We start from the raw sequence: 22431 nt of genomic DNA, 5'->3' as shown, positions 1-22431 counted from the left end.
CTGTCTAGATGAAAAATTCCTTCCGATTCCTTCAATTGTTCTTAACTTGGCTGCTGAAGGAAACAGGGCCGTGGTTCACGGGCTCCGTGTGGGTGTGTGTGCGCACACACGCTTACAGCCAGGTCATCCTTTTTTAATTAATTCCCTTTTAATTTTAACTCAGCCTGAAAGATAACAAAGCTCCCGAAACTTCAAGGAAAATGGGAGGCTGGGCAGAGGACAGAGGTCCTGTAAACATCCCACCCAAAAGAAAGGCTGCAGCAAGAGGTCACATGTTATCAGACAGCAAGGAGAAAGAACTCACAAATAACAAATAAAGAGTTTCAAACTGAGTTTGTAACTGGCCATCAGACAAATGTCCAGCACAGCAGGCTTTTTTCATAGGGATACTCACAAAACATGTTTATTTTATGACTCTGGAAGTGCTGTTTTGGCCAGAAGCAGCTGGGGGAAGAGGCTACCAGAACCAGGGAGTTACCATCTGTGCTCCCTTCTCCAGCCAGAGCTGCTTTCCCTCACAACTGCTCCAGTGTGACTCCTCACACAGAATCCCAGGATCACCGAGGTTGGAAAAGACCTCCCAAGACCATCGAGTCCAACCTTTGACCCACCCCCACCTTGTCACCCAGCCCAGAGCACTGAGTGCCACATCCAGTCATTCCCTGGACACCTCCAGGCATGGGGACTCCAAACCTCCCCGGGCAGCCCCCTCCCTGGACCACTAAGGATGCTTTGGTGGAATTTCTCTGGGAGGTGCCTCGCTAAAGCCTGTTTTGCTCCTCCCCAGTCGAGGAGGGGTTAAGAGGTGCCCCAGGTCAGGCCATCTTTGCTGGCCACACTTCAGGCAAAGAGTGCAGCTGTGCTGGTTGTCCCTGCTTGCCCACTTACAGCCTCTCCGGGCAGTTGTCCGGCTGATCCAGGTATCCTCCATCCATGACAAACTTTAGCACCTGTTCGTTGGAGAGTCCCTGGTACGGCTGCTCTGCCAAGCTGCTGATTTCCCAAAGGACAACACCGAATGACCTAAGGGAGAGAGAGAAGGTTCCTGGTGAGAACAAAACATCCTGGATCCCTCCCAGTGACAAGAGCTATTTTGGAAACCCCACACTTCAAAAGAACATGACTACATTTTCATGGAAGTGTTTCAAAACAACGGCTTTGTTTTGTCTGTGCTCTGAGCAGGTCAGTTGAAACTATGTGTGCTAAAACAAGGAGCTCCTGAGCTGGAAACCATCGGGGATTGCAGAGGACAACTTACCACACGTCGGAGTAGGTGGTGAACACCCCGTCCTTCAGCGACTCCGGGGCCATCCAGCGCACGGGCAGCAGCCCTTTGCCTCCCTTGCGGTAATAATCCGTCTCGTAGATGTCCCTGGTCATCCCAAAGTCTGAGAGAAGCAATTGGGATGTGTTAAATGCCTCTCCAACCTGCTTTTCCTCTGCAACATCTCCAGATGGATGTTGCCTTCCCCCCACTGCCAAAGCCCAGCCTGCAGTCATCTGTCACCTCGTAATTAATGTTCAAAACATTGCCCTTTTCCTGCATTTTTTCTACGGAGTCACAACAGAGACTCCAGAGTTAAATTTTTTGGTGATAGCTTCTATTCTAAACATGATTTTATTCATCCTCTTTAAGTAAAACAGAACTCCCTTTGCCTGAAATCCCACTGCCCTGGCTTTAACTCCAGAGAGCTCTGAAAAATCACCACACTGTGGGGTTCCAGGTTATTTTTAAATGTTGTATTTACTTATTTCTAAAAGGGTTTGGGTTAAAAACTGGGTTAAATTACTTTTAAAAGCCATCTGACCCAATGACACGATTATCAGCACTGGGTTTGTTGTACCCAACTCCTTCTTTGCCATAATTCTCACGGAAGCAAAGACCGGTGAGACAAACGCAGGTAGTTTAGGCTGGAAAGGTAATGAACTTTTAGGACAGAAGTTTGGGAATAGAGAAGGTGAGAAAAGCTGCTCTGGTTCTGCAGGAGATGTTGTTCTTACTGAAGCTCACACAATTCTGTCCCAGGGAAGAAACGGAGGGAAGTGCTGCAATTTCCCAAAGGCAGACAGCGAGAATCACCCGTGCTCGACACACCGGTTTTACCAATTCGCTTTGACAACATCCTCGACGCACAGCAGCATCTCCTGACCACAGAATGGGCTGGCCTGGAAGGGACCAGCAGCACCTACCCCCGATTTTCACAGTGAAGTCCTCTGCCACCATGCAGTTGCGGGCTGCCAGGTCCCTGTGCACGAACTTCTTGGCGTTCAGGTAGGCCATGCCGTCGGCGATCTCCGCGGCCATCTGGATCATCTCCCGCAGCGTCGGCGGCGGCCGGCCCGGGTTATTCTGCCAGGAAAAATCACAGCCACGCAATGGCTGGGGTTAGATGTGACCTCAAAGGTTCATCCAGTTCCCTGCCATGAGCAGTGGCACCTTCCAAGGGGGCCTTGGACACTTCCAGCTTCTCTGGGCAATCTGTGCCAGGCCCTCCCCGCCCCTCACAGGCAGGAATGTCCTCCTGATATCAAATCAAATCCACCCTCTTTCAGCCTAAAGCCATTAAATAAAGAAGTATTAAACCCCAAATCAAGTCACTCTGTTCCACAACAGATTCCCTCTCTCCTGTCTTTACCTCAGCTTCAGGTCTCAAAGAGCGGAGGTAACTTTTCAGATCCCCATGTGCCATCAGCTCCATGACCACCAGAGTGGGCTGTCCCTTGGAGACCACTCCGAGGAGGCGAACCTGGAAAATGAGTGAGAAATTCCCTCAAGGCTGTGTCCAAACAGAGCGGGTGAAGCCAACGCCCCCTGAAGCTGAGCTGAGAACGTGATTGCTTCTAAGCCAATCATCTGTTAAAATACCCTACATGGGTCTTCCTACAATACATCTTTCATAGCTCTATTTCTCCAAAATATCTAGTTTATTTGCAAAGTCATCATTTGAAATGTGTTTCTAGTTCAATTTCTTTCTCAACAATATTTGTCCTATTCCATGGCCTAAGTCAGCATACTTTATCTCCAAGTTTGCATACAGATGCACAAGACTATGTGAGCCTTCTGTCAGCCTTTGAGAATTCTCTACCAATCCATTTCCCACAGCCCACAAGGGTGAGAGGTTTGCTGTCGGGCTGAGAGGTTTAGAAAGAGCAGCAGCGAAAGGACTCAGGCAGAACGGATTCTGCGGAGCCCAGGGGGAAAGTTCCCGGCTCTGATGGATCTGCTGCCTCTGCCGCTCTGGCGAGCCGAGGGTCGGGCTCTGAAGGCCCAGCAGAGCCGAGCTGCGCGCTGAGGCACCCAGCACCTACCACATGATGGCAGCTGAAGCCTTTCATCACAGAGGCCTCGTTGAGGAACTCGATGCGCTCGCGCAGGCTGGCCGACTCGTTCACCGTCTTCACGGCCACGCGCGTCTCGGGCTCTCCCTTCACGATGTCCTTGGCAATGCCCTCGTACACCATCCCAAAGGAGCCCTGGCCCAGCTCCCTCAGCAGGGTGATCTTGTCCCGTGGCACCTCCCATTCGTCAGGGACATAAACTGTCGGGCACAGGGGAACAGTTCTGAGCTGAGCATCCTCTGAAAGGCGCCCCCACATCTTTCAGCTGCCACGCTACGGGGGCTGAATTCTACAAAAGGACCCCAAAACTCCACTGAGACAACTCCAACCCCATCCTGCTGCACAAGAAATAAGCCCTGGTTGCTCTCACCATCACTGGCACTGATGTACTCGGGGTTGGAGGATGCGTACAGGGGTCCCGTTGGTCCTTCGGTTTGTCTGGAAGAGACAAAAATTCCTCAGCGCTCTGCAGCCTCTAACACCCTCGAGGTGAGGGCAGTTTGATTAATCCCCAAAGTTTATTTAATGCAGCAAATAAACTGTCCCCAGATTTCCTATTTCCTGCACTTCAATTAATGCTGCGATCACTATGGAAATTAGAAACTAAACAAAACCTGACTCCCAACCAAGCAGCAAAACTCCTGGATGTGAGTTTTGGTGTTTCTCGTGAAAACAAGAGAAAACCGCTCTCACCTCTTTTTCACAAGCACGTAAGCAGCTCCAATAATTCCAGCGATTATTATGGCAAAAATAATCGGAACAATGATAACAGCAATATTTGGCTGAGCATTCACTAGGAGAGAAAGAGAGTGTTGGAGGCATTATAAAAGTCCAAAATACAAATTTTTTCCTCGATAAAATCTCTCCCTTCAATAAATTGGAACAAACACAAAACTAGAGGCTATTTCAGATCAAAATGTAGGGCTGGTCAGAATGAGGACTAATGAACAAAAGCCATGTGTTTCCGAGTAATTTCAGGTTCTTGACAACAGACGTATTTGGTAAATATTTAATGACTCCATGTGGCCCTCTGTGCACTGCTTGCTACACCCCATCCTCCAGAAATAACCCGAGTTTCTGTCAGGGATTAAACATCAAAAATAAGACGAACTCACAATAATCAGCCACATAAAAGTAGGTGGGTTCTGTCCAGGAGCCGTTTCCAGCCAGGGAGGTGGCGCGGATCCGCACGCTGTAGTTGCCAGGCTGGAGCCCCCGGAGCTTGCAGCCGCTCTCGCTGGCAAAGTGCTTGCGGGACACGCAGAAATGGGCTTCCTGTGGGGACAGGCGCTGTGGCAGGGTCATCCTGCAGCACCCAGGGCTCCCTGACAGCTCCTGGGGGCTCCTGCAGCACCCAGAGCTCCCTGAGAGCTCCCTGAGGGCTCCCTGAGGGCTCCCTGGGGCTCCTGCAGCACCTCCCCGGCTGGCAAACACACACCCAAGGGCTCTGAGTCTGCTCCACGTTAGTGGTTTGTGCTGGATTTGTGATTTGCAGGTTGCAGAGAGCAAGTGCCATGAGCTGCCCTGGTTCTCAGCATTGACACTGGGCCCGCACTGGTGAGTGCCACTGTGCCCTGGCACTGACACCAGCTGTGTCCCTCTGGCACTGTCCCCAAGAGCTCGTGGGCTGCTCAACACTTTCCTAAGTCCTCTAAGCAACTTAAATTTCACAGAATCACAGAAACATCAAGGTTGGAAGAGACCTTCAAGGTCACCAAGTCCCAACAACAACCCAGCAGCACCACCATCAGCCCTAACACATGTCCCCAGCTGCCACATTCAGACACCTCCTGAACACTTCCGGAGGTGGTGGCTCCACCAACTCTTTGGTCAACTTATTCCACTGCCTGAGCACCCCTGCAGGGATTTTTTTTTTTTTTTTCTGGTATCTAATCTGAACCTCTCAGGTGCAACTTAAGGCCTTTTGTCTGAGACCCAGCAATGTGGGATTTCTGTCCTGTGAAATAACATTTCTACAAAAGCTCCATGCAGAAAGTTGGCAAATCAGCTAAACCTGCCGAGCAAATGGGCACCACAGAGGCAGATTATCTACTGATGTCATCCCAGGCTGCCAGAGGAGACAAATTCACCAGTGCAGTTTTGTATTCCGTGAGTTCTGCACCAGGAAGCCCGACCAGACAGGGCACTGTATGCACAAGGACTGTCAAATCCTAAAGGCCCTGGGCTCCCAGGTGGAGCCACTTCTCCAAAGGTGCAGTGAAAGCAGAACCTCACCTCTGTCTCCCCAAGCCGCCCGTAGTTCACCTCGTAGAGCACGATGAGGCCGTTGGGCTCCTTTGGCTCCTGCCACTTCAGATGCACAGTGTTCTTCTCCACCAGCTCGTGGGAAACTGGGCCAACGATGTCATCAGCCTTAGCTAGAACCAAGTTCAAGATCAGGTTTAGTTTCCTGTCTTTGGGCAAAATTCACACCTGCCAATACCTCATGCATCCTCCTTTCCCACCGGGACACGAGGACGGCCCCGGTCTTACATTCTGCAGCCGCCTGCCAGGGGAAAAGCAGCATTCTGGGAACAGCCACCAAGGCACGGCAGGGCTCAGGGAGGGAATCACCTTCTGGCATGGTCCTGGCACTGACATAAGCTGCCACGCTGCAGCGGGACTCCTGGGCATCGTGGTTGCAGGCGTGCAGCTCGATGCGGTACCCGGTGAAGTGTCGCAGCCCCGAGATCACCAGGGACTCCTTGGACAGCACCTTCTCAAAAGGTTTCTGCTCCTCTGCACCCTCAGCTGCTGCTGAGTTGTTGGGAGAGGATGGGATGGTGGGCAACACCACGGTGGCGTTTGCCACGGAGCCCAGGTCTCTTCGTCTTCTTGAAGGCCTGTGAAACAACCCGGGTCACCACGTTAGTTGTTACAGTCAACGTCAACACATCCAGCTGAAAAGGAAGAGTTAAAATGGGAGAGCTCAGAGTGCCGCTGAAAACTCCAGCTGAACCCCGATATTTGCAATGCAACAAAGAAACTCAGGATTTTTTTTTATTTTTAACCAAGACACGCGTCTTTACAAAATTCCGTATCCCCCCGACTTTTCTCCCCGCACAACTGCACACAGGGAGATAAAATAAAAATAAACCAATCCGAGCTTCAAGTATTTGCCGGAGAATTCGAGTTGCCCTGGATCTCTCAGCAGGGTCTAAGTTTACCAGGTTGCCTCACGGATGCCTCGGGCAGGGTTGCAATGCTTTGCAGTTCAGCTCCCACCCGCTGCAGCTCCGAGCACACGAGGTCACGCCACGGCCCCGACTGGGTGACCTCAGATGTGCCACATGTCCCAAGTGTCACTAATTTGCGTTTCTAAAGCGAAAGGCCACTCTGCCAGCTCTCTGGAATACATCTGCCACTCTCACCCCTAAGGCTGAGCCTCGATGGATGCACAAAGCATTTTAACCTTTTCCCAAGAGATCGAATCTATTAAGTCCTTTTCGAGGCATGCATTTAGAACTCATGATTCTGATTATATATTCATTGTGTGGTTTTGTTAACTCCTCAAGTTACTGCGTTTCAGTCTGAAAATCTGGTTCTTTCACTTGTAAAACCAGCACCTGCAGCGTGACCGTGACAGCTTCCCTGCCTGCCCCTGAGTGCCACCAGCCAGCTTTAATGTCAGGTTTTGTCAGCAAATAGACAGGATAAATTCAACAGAATTAAGAAGCATTCAAAAATTTCATTTTCTTGGCCAAAAAAAAAAAAACAAAACAAAAAAGCCCACAAAAAAACCCCCCTAACTGAAAAAGAAGAAAGGATCAGTACCAAACCAAAAGTGCTCAATCTAACACTCTGATGTGCTGCCACGCATCTGCCGCAGGGAATTCCAGGTCGGGAACTAACCAAGGTGGTGAATCAGTAACTGTATTCAGTTACACAAAAGGAATTAATGCCAGTTGAAATCCAGAGCATGTATTTTAAGGGGGTGATGATCTTTTTGTGTGTGTGTGTGCATGTGTGTGCAGCTATTAAAGGGTACAAAGAGCGACCTGATCTGAACCCACACTTGAGGCATCTCCAGGCTCTAAAAATGTAACAAGCTGTTGAAGCAAATCTTTGCTGCTCAACTGAACTTTCCACTGCCACCTCTGACTACCAGGCCATGGCCAGCCCCAGCCCCAGCAGGGACAGCTCCCAGGTCTCTGCCACCTTCCCTGCTTCCCTCTGCCTTCCCTGGCGCTGTTCCTCAAAAAACAGCAAAAGCCACCAGGCAGAGAGCAGAGTTTGAGATGTCCTCAAACACCGGGCTGCACACAACACAACAGAAATATTCACAGGTTCTCACCATCACAGCATGGTTTGGGTTGGAAGGGACCTCAAAGCCCATCCAGTGCCACCCCTGCCATGGCAGGGACACCTCCCACTGTCCCAGGCTGCTCCCAGCCCTGTCCAGCCTGGCCTTGGGCACTGCCAGGGATCCAGGGGCAGCCACAGCTGCTCTGGGCACCCTGTGCCAGGGCCTCAACACCCTCCCAGGGAACAATTCCCTCCTGCAGAATATTCACCCACCTGATGACAAAGCAGGATGGCAAACAGCAGGTTCAGCAAGCACATTCCAGCTTTAAGTTTTCTCTTTCTTACTAATTAACTCTTTTTGGAGCTGCTGCTCCCTCTGTGGTGGGTGGTATGAGCAGTGTCCCCTCAGGATGGGGCAGAGTTCAGCTCTGGGTCAGGCCACCTCCCTCCTTGGGAAGGATTCCTTATGGTCAAACAGGACCTGGTTTGCATAAAAGCAAAGCTCCACCCTCTGTTTATCAAGTGTGAATTCAGCTGATCCTCGTGTTCAAGGGAATTTTGTTTTTCACAAGTAAAACAGTAATTTGACCACTGATGCAACACGGAGTAAAATGCAAGAATTCCTTCCTGCTCAAGTCACAGAAAGTTAATAAAAGCTTTTGAAGCTGTAAATCCCCAATCTTCCCATATTTATTATCCTGGATTTGCAGCAATTTTCTTGCCAAAATCTCTGTATTTTCAAACATCTGATTCCTCTCAGAGTTGTTCCGGTGTAATTTGCACTGAGGCACTCAGAGCAGCTCCAGGGAGTTCCCTGTGGAACCCTCAGCTCCAGGTTCCTCCTGTCTTCCCAGGTGACCAGGGGCTGAGAGGGGGCTGGAATTGTCACCTCAGCACACACAGCATGGCCTGTGCTGGGGGAGTCCAGAAATGCCTTTGGTACCTAAAGCCAAGCTCTTCCACACCCCTGAAACTACCCCAGGTCAGCTGGCCTGGCAAAAGCATTTCACATTTGTCTGTACAATTAACTGAATTGGGAAAAGCAGGGGAAAACAATTACTTTTAAAGTGAGCCATTCCTCAGATCTTGCTCCCCAGGAATATTGGGAATGGCACAAATGTGTGTGACAGGACAGAGGCAGAGAACTGGGGCTGCTCCTGCTGCAGAGGTGGTGGAGGGAACACCTGGACTGACACGTGAACAGCAGCCACTGAGCTCCCCTCTGCCCCTCAGAACCTGCTCTGAAATCTTTTCCTGCTTCCCACAGACTCATGGAGGGGTGAGGCTGGAAGGTGCCTCTGGGGATTGGCTGACCCCAGCCCCTGGCCCAAAGCAGCTGGAGCAGGGGGCTCAGGACCAAGCTGGACCATGTCCAGGGATGGAGACTCACATCCCTGGGCAGCCTGTGCCAGGGTGTAACCAGCCCTGAGCTCCAGTCTGTGCAGAACTCCTCCAAAGTGAGGGCAAATAACACAGGAAAAGAAACAAAGCTTCTGCTGGCCACTTTGGTCAGCTCCAAAGGGACCTGGTGTGAGGCACTGCCAGCTCTGCCTGAGCAGAGGAACATTCCTGAACTTCTAGTTTGGTTTTTTGTCACTGCCAGAGAAAACTGAGCCCCAGGAGTTGTGACAGTGGGTTCTGGAGTGGGTAAGCACCGTGCCCAGGGGGAAGGACCTGTGCTTTCCAGAGGGGTGAGATCAGCCCTGGACTAAGGCTGGATCCTGCCCAGGGATCAGATCGCTGGGAACAGGCCAGGAGGGGAGAAATGGCACATGGAAAACAAGGAGACATCAGGGAGAAACTGCTGGGCTTCTGCTCCCCTGGCATCTCATGTTCCCTGCTGGCCTCATCCTGAGATTCCTCCCGTGACTGACAAGTTCCTTCTCTCCAGGAGAGGCCACACAGCACCTCGGGAGAGGTCACTGAACTCTCAGGAGCCATGAAAAAAGCACCTGAAGTAAACCACACTCCCTGCTCTCTGCCAGGCTCTGCGAGCAGGTGATAGCACAGCATTCACAGGAAAAAGAATTCTGATTTATGTGGCGACAGCCTGGAGCCTGCCAGGGAAGGCAAGCAGGGCACGTGGCAGCAGGGAGCTCTCCTCACCACTGCTTGTTTCAGAGGATTACTTGGCCATGGGATGTGGGGATTTCTTCCTCAGGAGGCTGACAAGGTGGCACATCCTGGTGATTGGTTTCTTCCTAAAATACAGACCCCAGAAACTGGCCTGAGAAGCAGCCTGGGCACAGTAAAATTGGTGAGGGGGGAAGAAGGAAAGAAAAAAAAAAAAGAGATCAGACTGTCAGAACTGTCTGCCAGCATCAGGAGGGGTTTGGCTTTTGCACATGGCTTGGTTCCCCTCTGCTTTGGAATATGTCACATCCTGGCATCCTCTGGCACACTGGAGCTCATCCTGACGGGCACCAACAGCCAGGGAACAGCAAAAGGAGGGGCTCTGGCCAAGCTTCCAGGTGAGGACTGCAGGCACCAGGGCAGGGAACAGCAGGGATGCTTTAACAGGGGAAACGCTCAGTGCAGCGACCCAAATGCAGGTTTGCTGGCTGAGGGCAGCAAGCAGAGAATAAATTTAGAGCACAAAAACGCGTGACAGGGAAGAGGGTAAATCGCCACAGGTTCTACCCTGCTCCCCAACACTTCCTCCCCGAGCTGCACACGAAGTGTGAAGACATTCAACACCACTTAATGTGACACCCAGTGTGCCACTCAACACAGGACATTCACCACCCACTGCACTCACATTCCTCATGGTATTGGAGGTATTTCCCACACTAAGTGAGGGGAGACCACAAATACCACGCTGAAGGACGAGGCTGTGGCCTGGTAAACTGCCCTTTTCCTTTCTTTTCAACTCAATGAAAAACTTGACCACAAAATTTCGAGTCAGGAAAAGAAAATCGCTATTTTTGGCATCATCTGATGCCAGAGGAGCTGCAGGCTGTTTGTTAAGGATTCTCACTTTATTCTCGAGCTGAGGAGGATTCAGGGGCAGGAAATGAAAGCAGGATCTTCCCCATCTGCAGGAACATCCGTGGTAGGCGCTCAGCTCTCCCCATTCCAACACCCAGATCCAGCTGGACTGGAGAGGCTCGTGGAAGCCTGGCCATGTGGCTGTGTCCAACCTGGTATTTTTATTTAATCCTCAATTACATTTCCCTCCCCCTGACCCCTGGACAGTCAGATCCCTGTTTGATGTTCTCACCTGGGCACAAAAACCTCGTTGTGGAGATAATTCTCGAAGGTCTTGCGGAAAGCAGACTCCTCCAGCTCCTTCTGGATCTGGGAGTCTGTTTTAGGACAGGAACAACATTCCCCACTGACATCCTCAGTTTCACTCTGATTATACTTCTGGGGGTCTTCGGATTCAAAAGGAGGAGACCACGTCCTTGAGGGCAGCTTTAATCCTGGGACAAAGCAGTTTTAGTGTCAGTTGTGCCTGTCTTGGCAGATGTTTGATCCTACAAAAAGATCCCAAACCCAGTGTACACAGGATTCATGGCACATTTGGGCATCCCATGTTTCACATCCAGGGCTGAGCAGTTCCTTTTCTGACAGGTCTTTAATTCAAAAATGCTGTTTTTGAAACGGAGCTTCGATGCTGCTTTGTCCCAGTTCAGGTGACACAGAGCAGCAGGTGAGATTTTGGACATCCCTCAGTGAAATTCTGTGTTCTCAAGGGACTCCAAACCAGGCACCAGCTGCCTTCAAAAATTAACTTGGCTCTGAGCTCCAGCAGCACCGAAACTTTTAACTTTACCATCTCCATTGTTGCTGTTAAACTTGTAATTCCGTTTAACAGGAGCAAGGGCAGAAGGGGGATCCTCAAAAAGAAAAAACACGTGATTACTTTGTAAAAAACATTTTGAGACCTTTTGGCAGTAGCACCTAAGGTAAGAGAACAGGGAGGGACAGAGCTGATTCTAGAACAGTCCTGAATCCAGCAGAACTGAGCCCCCAGAGCACCCCCAAGGCAAGAACCCCGGGCAGTTCTGGGAGAGACTGAAGGAAAAGCCTGCAGGGAGAAGCACCCGCTCACCTTTCAGGCAGTAATCGAGTTCATAGAGCTCACTGTCCTCTGCCTGCTGCTGCCAGTACACCAGGTAGTGTGTGATGTTCCCGTTGGGCTCCGAGGGCGGCTTCCACTTGAGGATGATTTGGGATGAGGAGTTGGAGACGGATATGGGATCCAACGGGACCGAGGGAACTGCAGGAGGGGGAAGAGACATAGGTCACTGCACTGCCCTGCAGAGCCAGAGCAGGGACCAGCACAGGCAAATTTCCATTTCTACGGGAATCAAGCATTCCCTGGCAGCCAGCAGGCTCCTCCAGGCTGGGCTGGATGATCCTGGAGGTTTCTTCCAGCCTTAATGATTCTTACACGAGGCCACACAAACTGGATAGAAGAGGTGCCCATGGGCACCATGCGGAATCTCAGCCCTGCTTTAGGAATTCCCTCCTAAAGCAGGGCAGTGGGAAGTTTCCTGGACAAGGGACTAGCACAACAAGCCCCAGGCAGAATTGTTTAGGCCTGGTTTTGCCCCAGGAACGCGCCGCACTGACCCGTGGCGTTGGTCTGCACGTAGATGATCTCGCTCTTGGCGCCGTACGTCCGCCGCTCGTCCGAGAAGGTGACCAGGGTTTTCACAAAGACTGCATACTGTGTCCAGGGCTTCAGCCCCCTCAGCAGCCACCCGGGCTGGGCCTGGGCTTTGGGCTCGTTTGAGCGTGGTGGGGGGTCAACATCCACAACTGTCCAGCTGTTGGAGCCACAGGCGTCCTGGCCATCGAACTCCGTCACGTTTTGGTAGGGACTTGAGGAAAGAGAAGGCTCCCATTAACAGAATCCTCAGTCAGGCTCTTAGAAACATTTCTAAAGACACACTGGAAGTTATCACCCTTTACCCTTCAGAGAAAGTGAAATTAGCTCGTTGTATTTATGCTGAAAGGGAGGCATTGGGAGGCACTGGGCCTCCAACAGCATCACAGAGCAGGATCTGTGACACACGTGACCCCAACAACTAAATCCAGCCTGATTATTGTCAGCTTTATTGAAAATCAGCTTGGTTTCCTTGATTCTAAAATAATCTTTCCCACCTCAAAGGGGAAAAAACCCTCAGCATCCCATGGAGATAGCAGGGAGATGAGGAACTCCATGGCTCAAGTACGTGTCTGGAACAGCAGGAATAACTAAAGCTTGGATTGTTCTTAAATGAGGGATTGTAGCTGTGCACAAGTCAGGGATCTTAACACTTTTGTAGAAGGAAACTTCAGTGTAGGAGCCACAAATCAGAGACTGCACAGCTTTGCCTGCAGCAAAACCATCCAGCAGGTTTAACATGCACCTTCCAAGGGCAGCCGCTGCTCTGGCAGCCCAAGGGCACCGCTGTGTCACCTGAGGGGGGTCACTTACGCCTCCTTGTAGAACAGCATGAACCCCAGGAGGTCACGGAAATCAGGGGGCCAGTAGGGCTCCCACTTCAGCAGGATCTTGTCATGAGAAGTCCTAATGGAAGAAAATTTCAGCAGTTCGTTCTCACCTGTAACGAGTGAGAAGCGGCGTTAGTTTTATTAACGCTGACGAATGAAGCGCTTTGGTTTTAATTATCTTAGAAGTTTAAGATCACTGTGAGGATGTTGGCTCTGAGAGAGCTGCCCAGTAAAACCTTATCTTACTTGGCAGCCATTCCTACCTCAAATCAGTGCCTGGTATTGAAGCCCTCCTAAGGTTATATTCTTCTATGATTTCATGAAAGTGACTCTCTAGAGGAGCTGAACTAAATTCTAAAAAGTAGGAAATCTAAATTTCACGACTTATGATGCTCTGCACTGCTGAACCCAGCAATATTGTTTGCAGAGAAGGCAAGAGGCCACAAAAATGAAGCAGAAGACTTTCCAGCCTTGCCCAGGAGCAGTGAGGTCCCTCTGCAAACAGCAGGGTGTTTGCAGGAGGATGGAGCTTAAGGGACATGGCACAACATGTTTTGTGCCCCCAGCCCAAGTGGCTCTGACTGAATTTGCTATTCCTGCAGTAGCTGCAACAGGAGGAAGAACATTCATTTCACTGGCACCACATCCAGAACAAACAGGGGCTTTTTTTTTTCCCCTTTCTATTTTTTTTTTTTAGTAAACAGGATGCTGCCGATGTGAAAGCTGGGCTTGAAATGTAAAAGCAAACAAAAAGCCAAACAACCTGGCACGCTGTGGTTTGAGGTGGGGGTGGCACAGACACCAGCTCAGCAGGGTGAGGGTAAAGCTGGCAAAAAGAAATGCAACTGTCTCCTCCAGCTGCCTTCACACCAAACACCAGCCCAGGAGCTGCTCAGAGCCACAGGCAGAGCTGGATCTGCCCAAATCCAGGTTCATCCCCAATGTGGGAAGAGCTTTTTCAGTGTCCCACGGGAGGAGATGAACTTTACAGACAGCTGATTCCTTGTGCTCCTTCCCTCTGCCCAGGCTGGAGCTGTGGTGCCCCAGAGGCTCCGTGTGTGTTTTTCACTGGTCCTGCCAGCTCCCAGGTCACAGCCACTGCGTTCCCTCCTCCCACTGTGCTGCCCTGGCTGCCTGTGTTGATATGTGGGAAACCAGACCAGCAAACTGAGTCAGCTGAGAGATCTTCACTTTTTAGGTCTGTTCACAGACAGTTACATCAACGAGGGGCAATGAGGACAGGGCTGGAGATCACAGAATCCTGGCATGTTTTGGGTGGGAAAGGACCTTGTGCTTCTCTGGCAGTGCTGTCCTCAAAAGCAGAGGGACAGTGAAGTCACAGGAGGAGCCAAGCTGCCCTGCAGGTTGTGAGGCAGGATCTGAAATCCCAGCTCAGTCAGTGCTGAAATACCTGCCCGAGCATCTCCCAGGATCACAACACAACTGCTGGAACACTGCAGTGGATGTGGCACTGCTCTGTCCCCGTGTCATCTGTCCTTCACAGGATATCCTGAGCTGCAAGAGCCCATGACCCATGGCATGTGGCTGCTTTGCTGTGTGCAGGTGAATCTCTGTGAGCAGCGAATCAGAGCAGAGAGACACCACCAGCTCAGAACAAACCCGGGTTTTCCTACCCCTGATTACTTCCACAACCTGGGTCACCACACAGCCCCGGTCCAAACAGGGAAAAGGGGATTGTTGGTGGCACAGAAACGGAACAAACAGCAGGACTGGGGGTGCAGAAGGATTGCATTTACTGCACTATTCCTGACAAATTAAGTGTCTGCAGAACCCCATCTTCAGAAACACAACTTCAGCGAGAGCATAAAGCATAAAACAACACCCCGTGCCGTTTGCTGACACAGGCGCTGTCTGATCGCTGCTCCTGAAGAAAGCTGTTGGGTGAAAAACCTCAGAGAGGAATTGCAAAAATTGTTGGAAAATTTCCCCTGCCCGTTGTCATGGCAATCGCCTCACGTGGCCGCAGGGATGGGTGGAAATCCCGTTTCTCCCGTGTTTATTCCGTGTCGCCTCATGACATGGGAAAAGCAGATTAATGACCATTAATCAGGTACTCAGCAGTAACACAAAGTCCCAGCCTGGGCCGAGGTTACGTTGTGCTAAACTCTTCCAAAAGACACAATAAATACATTCCCAGCCCCAAAAACCTCGCAGGGTTTTGTGGGACCAAGGCTGCCAGAGGGAGACCCCGTGGGGACCTTTACTCGTGGCACGGTGACAGCGTGGGCACAGGACATTGCCACACCTGCTGCTTTACCAAAGGGACGAGGACAGGCCATGGAAAAACATCCTGGGAGAAAGAGGAGTGTGAGGAGAGCAAGGGAAGCAAGGCTGCGTCCTGAGACTCTTACACGAGGCCTGATCCCCGTTGGTCTTCAGGGCTATGTCATTCCTCTCCTGACGCCCCTTCGTCCCGGAGATCTCTTCCATCTTGTGGATTTCTGACAAGCACAGCTTGGGATTGTAATGGAAGAAGAGTTTGCCCCGTGCAATGGTGAGGTTGTGTTTGCTCCAGTCCCAGAGCTGGCGAAGATTCTGGTTGTCCAAGGCATAAAAAGAATAATTCCTGGAAGCAGAAGAATGAAAACGTGAGTTGGGAGGGGATGCATGAAAAGCTCTTTTTGCACTAATCCAGACACCAAAGAAAAATGAATGTAAATTGTCTGTCCTGGTAAGGCACAAGCCACGGGCAGAGGAACATTTAAAAATAACTCGGGAATTGTTTCCCAATACAAATCACCCTGATAGAACTGGCACTTCCTCGTACTTCAAAGCATTCAAACAAAGCATCTTTTGAGAGAACTCACCCAGCCTCGAGTGTCTCTCCTCTAATCAGATGGAGTTTCCGAAAAAAAGAAAGAGAAACCAAGGCGTAAGAGCGGCGAATTTTTAGGTAACCTGAGATTTCTTCTATCAGGCCAAGGTTCGCTTCCAGCTCAGCTGCTATGTTATCTACGGAGAGGAAAACATTGGGAAGAGTTTTCTGGTACCACAGTGAGAACCACCCACACAGGAACCCAAAAACATCGAACAATTGCTTTATGTTAATTCACGAGACCATTATCAATTAACAAAAAACGCCAAATGAGATGCTTCGTGCTGATTTCTCTGCGTCCCCCTAAGGCTGGAGGGTGCTGCCAGCCAAGGGAAGGGCCCTGGCTCGGGGCAGCGCCCGTTCCCCTGGCTGCCTGCCCCCTCCCCAGCCGTGCCCACTTACTTCCCCCGCGGATGTTGATGACCAGGCTGCCGTTCACCACCGTGCAGCCCCGCAGCTCCTGCGCCGACGTCACCGAGTCGATCGTCTTCTCCTTGCTGAAGTCGCACACCTTGGGGCAGGGCCCCGCGCAGGGCGTGCAGTGCAGGCTGCAAAACAGCACAGGACAGGGGCAGGGGTGAGGCAGGATGGCCCCAGCAACGCCCAAAAGCAGAGGGATGGATCTGGGGGGACGTTAAGCCATGGGGTTCGCCTGCAGTGAGCAGCACTTAGGAACTCCAAGGAGAGAATCGTGGAATGGTTTGGGTTGGAAGGGATCTTAAAGCTCATCCCATTCCATCCCCTCCCACACCTTCCAACAGCCCAGGTTGCTCCAAGCCCCATCTGAACCTGGCCTTGAAAATAACTGCTGATAAATTTAAATGGTCTCAAACTGTCACTCCCACACTTCAAACGTGAATCATTCCATCCCTTCCAACACAACAAAATGAAGTGACCTGAATTATTGTGAAGAGGAAACTGCACGATGCTGCCCAGTGCTCCCCATCCCAGGGGTTTCAAGATAACAAATCCCAGCCCAGTATTCATCTCAAGATCAATAACCAAACACGTAATTGGTGAGTGGAGAGCTGGCCCTTCATCTGGGAATCCCCTGATTGAGGGCTGCGCACAATGTTGCTTTAAAAAAGGCAAGAATGTGCTTTGTGCTCTGGGGAAATACTGCTTAAATAGCAGGAGCTGATGGCTTGCCCTGGTCACAGCACCACAAGAATGTGTTCCCAACTAGTTCAGAGAAAGAAATGCTCTAGGAAAAGCAGGGAGCAGAGCTGTGAGGTCTCACTGGCAGCAGCCTGGAACAGCACAGGAGAGGCCACGGGGCTGTTGCACAAGCAGCACAGCTACTTTGGGGGCTGCTTGTCCGTTCTTTGGAAAAACAAAACAGGAAATGGCATAAAAAGTCCTGTTAAGGGTGAATTCCCTGAAATTATTATGGCAGGAGCAAATAAATGAGAGCACAAAGTGACCAATATTCATAGGAAATCTGACTCACCACAATACAGAATGGTATTGAGGGACAAACAACCAAGTTTTCAGTGATAAACAGCTCAGCAACATAAATTATTTAATTCCTTTGTCAAAACCCCCTGGGAATCGACAGAATGGCTGTTCCCTGCTTTGATTCGTGCTCCACTTGTTTGTTACATTGTGCGTTTATGTCTGGCACAGCTTGAACCTGCTCAATGAAAGTAATTACAGGGATGAGGGACAGATATTCTGAGAACGAGCACTCCGAGGACGCTGTGCTCTCTTCATTAGCCACGACCTCTCCTTGTTGTGCTTTTCCAGCCCGGCTCCCCGGCCTGAGGCTGCTCCAGAGGGGAGGGAAGCAGGGCTGCTAAAGCCTCTCCACTGCCCTCCTCCCACACCGTCACAGACAGACCCTTCCAGCTTGTCGATGCTCTCCCTCGTGCTCTCTCCATCTCCTTTTCCCACTTTCCCCAAACTCGAGAGGAAGCAAGGGAAAGCCAAAGGAAGAATAAACCACCAGCCCATGGCAGGGAGAGCTTTTAACGGCTCGAATTAGCAAGGTATTAGTTTGTAAATCATATTAAAGCAGACCAGTTTCCAACGCTGGAAACTCCTCCTGATCTTGACACGGCACTCAAACCCCATGTCCAAGGAGGGGAGGAAAACCCAGCCAAACCCCCCCAGTTCTGCCCAGGTACTCACTTGCTGGAGTTCATGATGTAGCCCGAGGGACACTCGTGCACGCACTCGTTGTTGTGGATGACGTGGCACCCCGACTCCCGGGCGCTCTTGCACTTGTTGTGCAGCTCCTGGCAGAAGGCGAAGGTGACGCAGCGCCAGCCCTCGAAGCGGTAGTGCCCGGGGGGGCACGAGTCCACGCAGCGCCCGTCCAGGTAGAAGTTGCGGCAGGCCACGCACTTGTCGGGGTCGTTGGGCTCCGAGCAGTCGCCCAGGCACTCGCTGTGGCAGCACTGCCCGTCGGCGGTGCAGCCCTGAGACTTGCAGGCGGGGGGACAGACTGCCAAGGGAAACACCAGGGCCAGGTGAGTGCCACAGAGAGCCCGGCCTCGGGCCACCCTGAGAGCCCAGGGGCTGCGACGCCTGGTCCTGCTTGCCTTGGGGGCTGCCTGGGAGAGGGGCAGACACAGAGCGCAGGCATCTGCCCCATCTCCAATTGTCAGTGAAAATTCTGCCTCATGTCCAACTGTCAGTGTAAATTCTGCTTCATCTCCAATTATGAGTGAAAATTCTGCCTCATCTCCAATTGTCACTGCAAATTCTGCCTCATCTCCAACTGTCAGTGAAAATCCTGCCTCATCTCCAATTATCAGTGTAAATTCTGCCTCATCTCCACCTTTCAGTGCAAATTCTTCCCCATCTCCAATTGTCACTGCAAATTCTGCCTCATCTCCAACTGTCAGTGAAAATTCTGCTTCATCTCCAATTGTCAGTGCAAATTCTGCTTCATCTCCAATTGTCAGTGTAAATTCTGCCTCATCTCCAATTGTCAGTGAAAATTCTGCCTCATGTCCACCTTTCAGGGTAAATTCCACATTTTAAGAACGTTTTTGAGGAGTCTAACCATTTATCCTCACAACTCATCAATGCTCATCTTCAAAAGAATAGAACTGAGTTTTCCTGTTCCCTCTGTCCTGCACTAAGAGGCTCCAGCAGAGCCTTGGTGACTCTGGTGTTGTTTCTGAAGCTCAGGAGTGATGAGACTCCACAGCAAGAGCTTCCCAGCCTGGCACAGCCAGTTTCAGCCAGAAGATTCTTGTTTCTCTGTTTAAGAAAGTGAAGTTTCCTACAGCAGTACTCCAAATAACACATGTCCAACAGCACTTTTACACAACCCTTCAGCTTTATCAGGATTTTCTTCCCATCTGTCTATCACCCTGTCCCTGGTTTCCTGGAGGAAGCCCTGGCACCAACAGGAGCTCTTCAGTGACTCTCCCAACAAGTCCACAAAGAAGAGCACCCACGAGTGTTATTGCTTGAGGGTTTTATGGTTTTCTTTTTAATTACTCATTACTTAGCACCCCACAACACTTTTAACGAGCGGTTTGGGCTTTGAACTCAAAACCAAGCAGAGCAAACGCCGTGAGTAACTCGGGGAGGAGCAGGAGGGCAGGATGAACAAACCCAGGGAGCGCCAAGGGAAGGTCAGTCCTGCCCCTCAGCATCTCCACGCTCAGTCTGAGAGATTCAAAGGAGGCTATCCAAGTCTAATCCAGAACACACCACCTCTTTCATGTCAGGAAATGGAACAGAGCTGAAATCAGCACTCCAAGAGCCAACCCCAACAACAAGCAGGGCTTCAGAAGCAGGAAGAAGGGTTCTACATGGGGGACAGGGACCTGGATTTATCCTCACAGCCTTTGAGATCCAGCTGTGGATTGCCAAGATGCAGATCAGGACACCCCCTTGTGCTCACCAAAACGCAGTGTTCTGTCTGAGGAACACCTGAGCAGCTCCTGCTCCTGCCTGAGCCCCCTTGGTGAAGGGAGACAGCAACAAATCCTGAATTAACGCCATCTGCCTCAGCATTTCCCCAGCTTTCTGTCCAATACTCAGTGTCCAGGCAGGAGGGGTTTATTTGGGGAGGTCCAGAGGTGAAATGTTATCCCTAATTTCTGGCTAAGGCACCTGAGCAGACCAGCAGTGGAACACGGTTTTATCTGGCGGAACGTGGTCTGGTTTTATCCAGCCAAAGGAGCAGCATGTGAGATCCACAGCACAACATGTTGGGATGATCCAATCCCAGCTGTGTTGGGAAGAAAATCCCCCTCCGCCCCATGTTAGGAGACTGCAGAATTAAGTGTGTTAAAGCTGTTAATGCCATTCTTGGAATAAGCAGCAGCAGATGAGGTATTAAAGATGAGCAACCTCTGGTCTGCTCCAGCCTGATAAATCCCTTGAAGAAATACGAAGTGGATAAAGCTGAAATTCTACCGCAAGGACAATTTAATCTCAAATATTTTACTGCTTCCGTGTTAGTCCTTCACTGCAGGTGTTTTCTCTGTGCATCGCTCATCCATTGTAAAAAGCACTGGAACGTGCTGCAAATTAATTTCCTTTCAGGCTGACCAACTTTTTGCCCTTTTCTAGCAACAGGTCTTATTTTGTGAAGCTGTCAAAATTAGGACTCGATTGAAATGCAACAGCCAAACAGCAGCAACCTGCAGGTAACACCTTGCATTAGACTAAATATAAAATGGGAAGCTTGTTTGAAAAGCCAGGTTATGCACGGATGTTTTAAATGGTTATACACCCCTTACCAGGCCATAGATGAGCACAGCGTAGCAACAGCTGTCCTGGCTGCGGTTTATTAGAAATACTGGCAACAGAAAATTCCAGAATTTAATCAAAACCCCTATCAAACCTACTAATTCCAGCCTGGAATATCAAGGTTTATGAGCAGGGGGAAAGCCTGGGCTGTTTCTCCCACACCTGCCCTGGGACAGAGACGTCCTGCAAGGAATCCTGCCCTGGTTGGTTCCTCCCTGCGCGGGGTCAGCTTCCAGCTGGGAAGCAAAGCCTTGAAGGAAATGCAGGAATGGAGCTGGAGGGTGAGCGCTGCCAGCACAATTCCCAGTGTTCCCCACCAGCATTTCCTCAAGAAGTTTTCCTCTCCCTTCCCCATCTCTTTCATGCTCAAGAATTACAAAGTTTCAAGTATCCAAAGGACAGCATTCGTTTTCCAAGGAGCAGACAGGTAATTGGGAAAAGCCGGCCCTCATGCAAAGCACCCGGTGACACATGGCACCTACTTAACATTCTGTCACACAGTATTTTTATTTAATTTGTTATGGAAACTAATCTTCAAAGCCCTGTGCTTATTTACACATTTTGAACTCAGCTGCAAGTATTCACAGGGCAGAAACCGCCTCAAGTCTCCACTCTAAAGGTTTTCAGAAGATACAATTAAACTATTTTTAAACCGTTCTTAACGTTTCTCTTTTTCCTGTTCCGCGAGCTTTTGATGTCTCAAAGACAGCTCGAAGAAAGCAAAGCACCCAAGGCAACAGCTCTTTTTCCATTAAGCACTCGAGACCAGAAATTGTCAATCACCGTTTTGAGCAAATCCCTCATTACCCAAGATCCTGAACAGATGTCATGACATTATCAAAGCCTGCACATGCTAGAGAGCACCTCAAGTCGTGTAAAACCTCTCCAGAGTATCTCCACTACGGCTTCTTACAACTCTTACTCCAGGTTATGTGACTCAGATGGGCCAGAAATACGGGTTTTGTTTGGGTTTTTTCGCTGCCACGTTGTGCTTTCACTGCAGGTCAACACTGAATATGTTTGTGCACCTCATTACCCTTCTCCACCGAGGTCTGCAGACCCCAAAAATTGCCATGGCCCACAGAGATTTGCCTTTTTGCACAAAAAAATTGGCTCCCCGGGGAATGGGCCCGGCCCCAAGGCTGCCAGAGCTCCGGGAAAGTTTGGACAACGCTCTCAGGGATGCTCAGGGTGGGATTGTTTTCTGTACTCAATGATCTTTGTGGGGTCCCTCCCAAGTCAGGATATTTATTCTGTGACTCTAAGGCGATCTTTCGGGAGCTCTGGAACGTGGGGAGGCTCAGGGGAGGTTCAGATACGACACCCACAACCCCCAGCCTCTGGTTCAGGCTGTGGGAGACTCTGGACAATCAGCACAGGGCGAAAAATCAACTCCCCCCATTCTTCACAGAAAGTCCAAAGGGAACTCCACCAACACAAGCAAGGGGACAAAGGAACAGCTACAGTGGGTAGGGGCAGAAGCCACCAGGCTGCACCACCAAAGCTGCTGCAGGGCCATGGGCACAGCACCAGCACAGAGCTGCCCAGCACAGCCACGACACCTCCCCACATCTGTAGGAGCCGGGTGTTTAAAATCCCCGTCCCAAAGCTGACAAAGATCCTGACATTAACAAACGCGGGGAGAAGAGCGGCGACACCAGAGCCTCAAACCGGCTGTTCCAGGGGTGAATAAGTATTTAACTCGCTGCTAGCGTGGCTCCCAAGACTGAGGAAACAATGCCTTTTCCAAACCTCTCTGATTAGAGATTCATACGGACATTTCTCGGTGCTGCTGAGGCCCAGCTGGGGGGGGACAGGCGGCCGCGGAGTCAGCGCAAAGGAATTTCTAC

The 22431-nt window shown here is 50.7% G+C and overlaps 1 protein-coding gene across 1 annotated transcript in view; it reads right to left on the bottom strand.

Moving 5' to 3' along the window:
• INSR (insulin receptor) overlaps positions 1-22431 on the bottom strand; it is a 55351-nt gene that overhangs the window by 5804 nt on the left and 27116 nt on the right. The window contains exons 3-20 of the mRNA XM_040086502.1: positions 17996-18311; positions 16268-16413; positions 15858-16002; positions 15402-15616; positions 13013-13139; positions 12163-12413; positions 11639-11806; positions 10805-11006; positions 5914-6182; positions 5575-5717; positions 4455-4614; positions 4033-4132; positions 3710-3777; positions 3310-3539; positions 2637-2747; positions 2191-2350; positions 1259-1388; positions 889-1023 (exon numbers count right to left, since the gene is read on the bottom strand). Coding sequence (XP_039942436.1) covers positions 889-1023; positions 1259-1388; positions 2191-2350; positions 2637-2747; positions 3310-3539; positions 3710-3777; positions 4033-4132; positions 4455-4614; positions 5575-5717; positions 5914-6182; positions 10805-11006; positions 11639-11806; positions 12163-12413; positions 13013-13139; positions 15402-15616; positions 15858-16002; positions 16268-16413; positions 17996-18311 — 3076 coding nt within the window. The remainder of the gene's footprint in view (positions 1-888; positions 1024-1258; positions 1389-2190; positions 2351-2636; positions 2748-3309; positions 3540-3709; positions 3778-4032; positions 4133-4454; positions 4615-5574; positions 5718-5913; positions 6183-10804; positions 11007-11638; positions 11807-12162; positions 12414-13012; positions 13140-15401; positions 15617-15857; positions 16003-16267; positions 16414-17995; positions 18312-22431) is intronic.

Source organism: Hirundo rustica, chromosome 26 (genome assembly GCF_015227805.2).
Source record: "Hirundo rustica isolate bHirRus1 chromosome 26, bHirRus1.pri.v3, whole genome shotgun sequence".
NCBI classification, from domain to species: domain Eukaryota; kingdom Metazoa; phylum Chordata; class Aves; order Passeriformes; family Hirundinidae; genus Hirundo; species Hirundo rustica.
The sequence above is the reverse complement of the archived record's forward strand: the minus strand, read 5'-3'. Positions and strand labels throughout refer to the sequence as shown.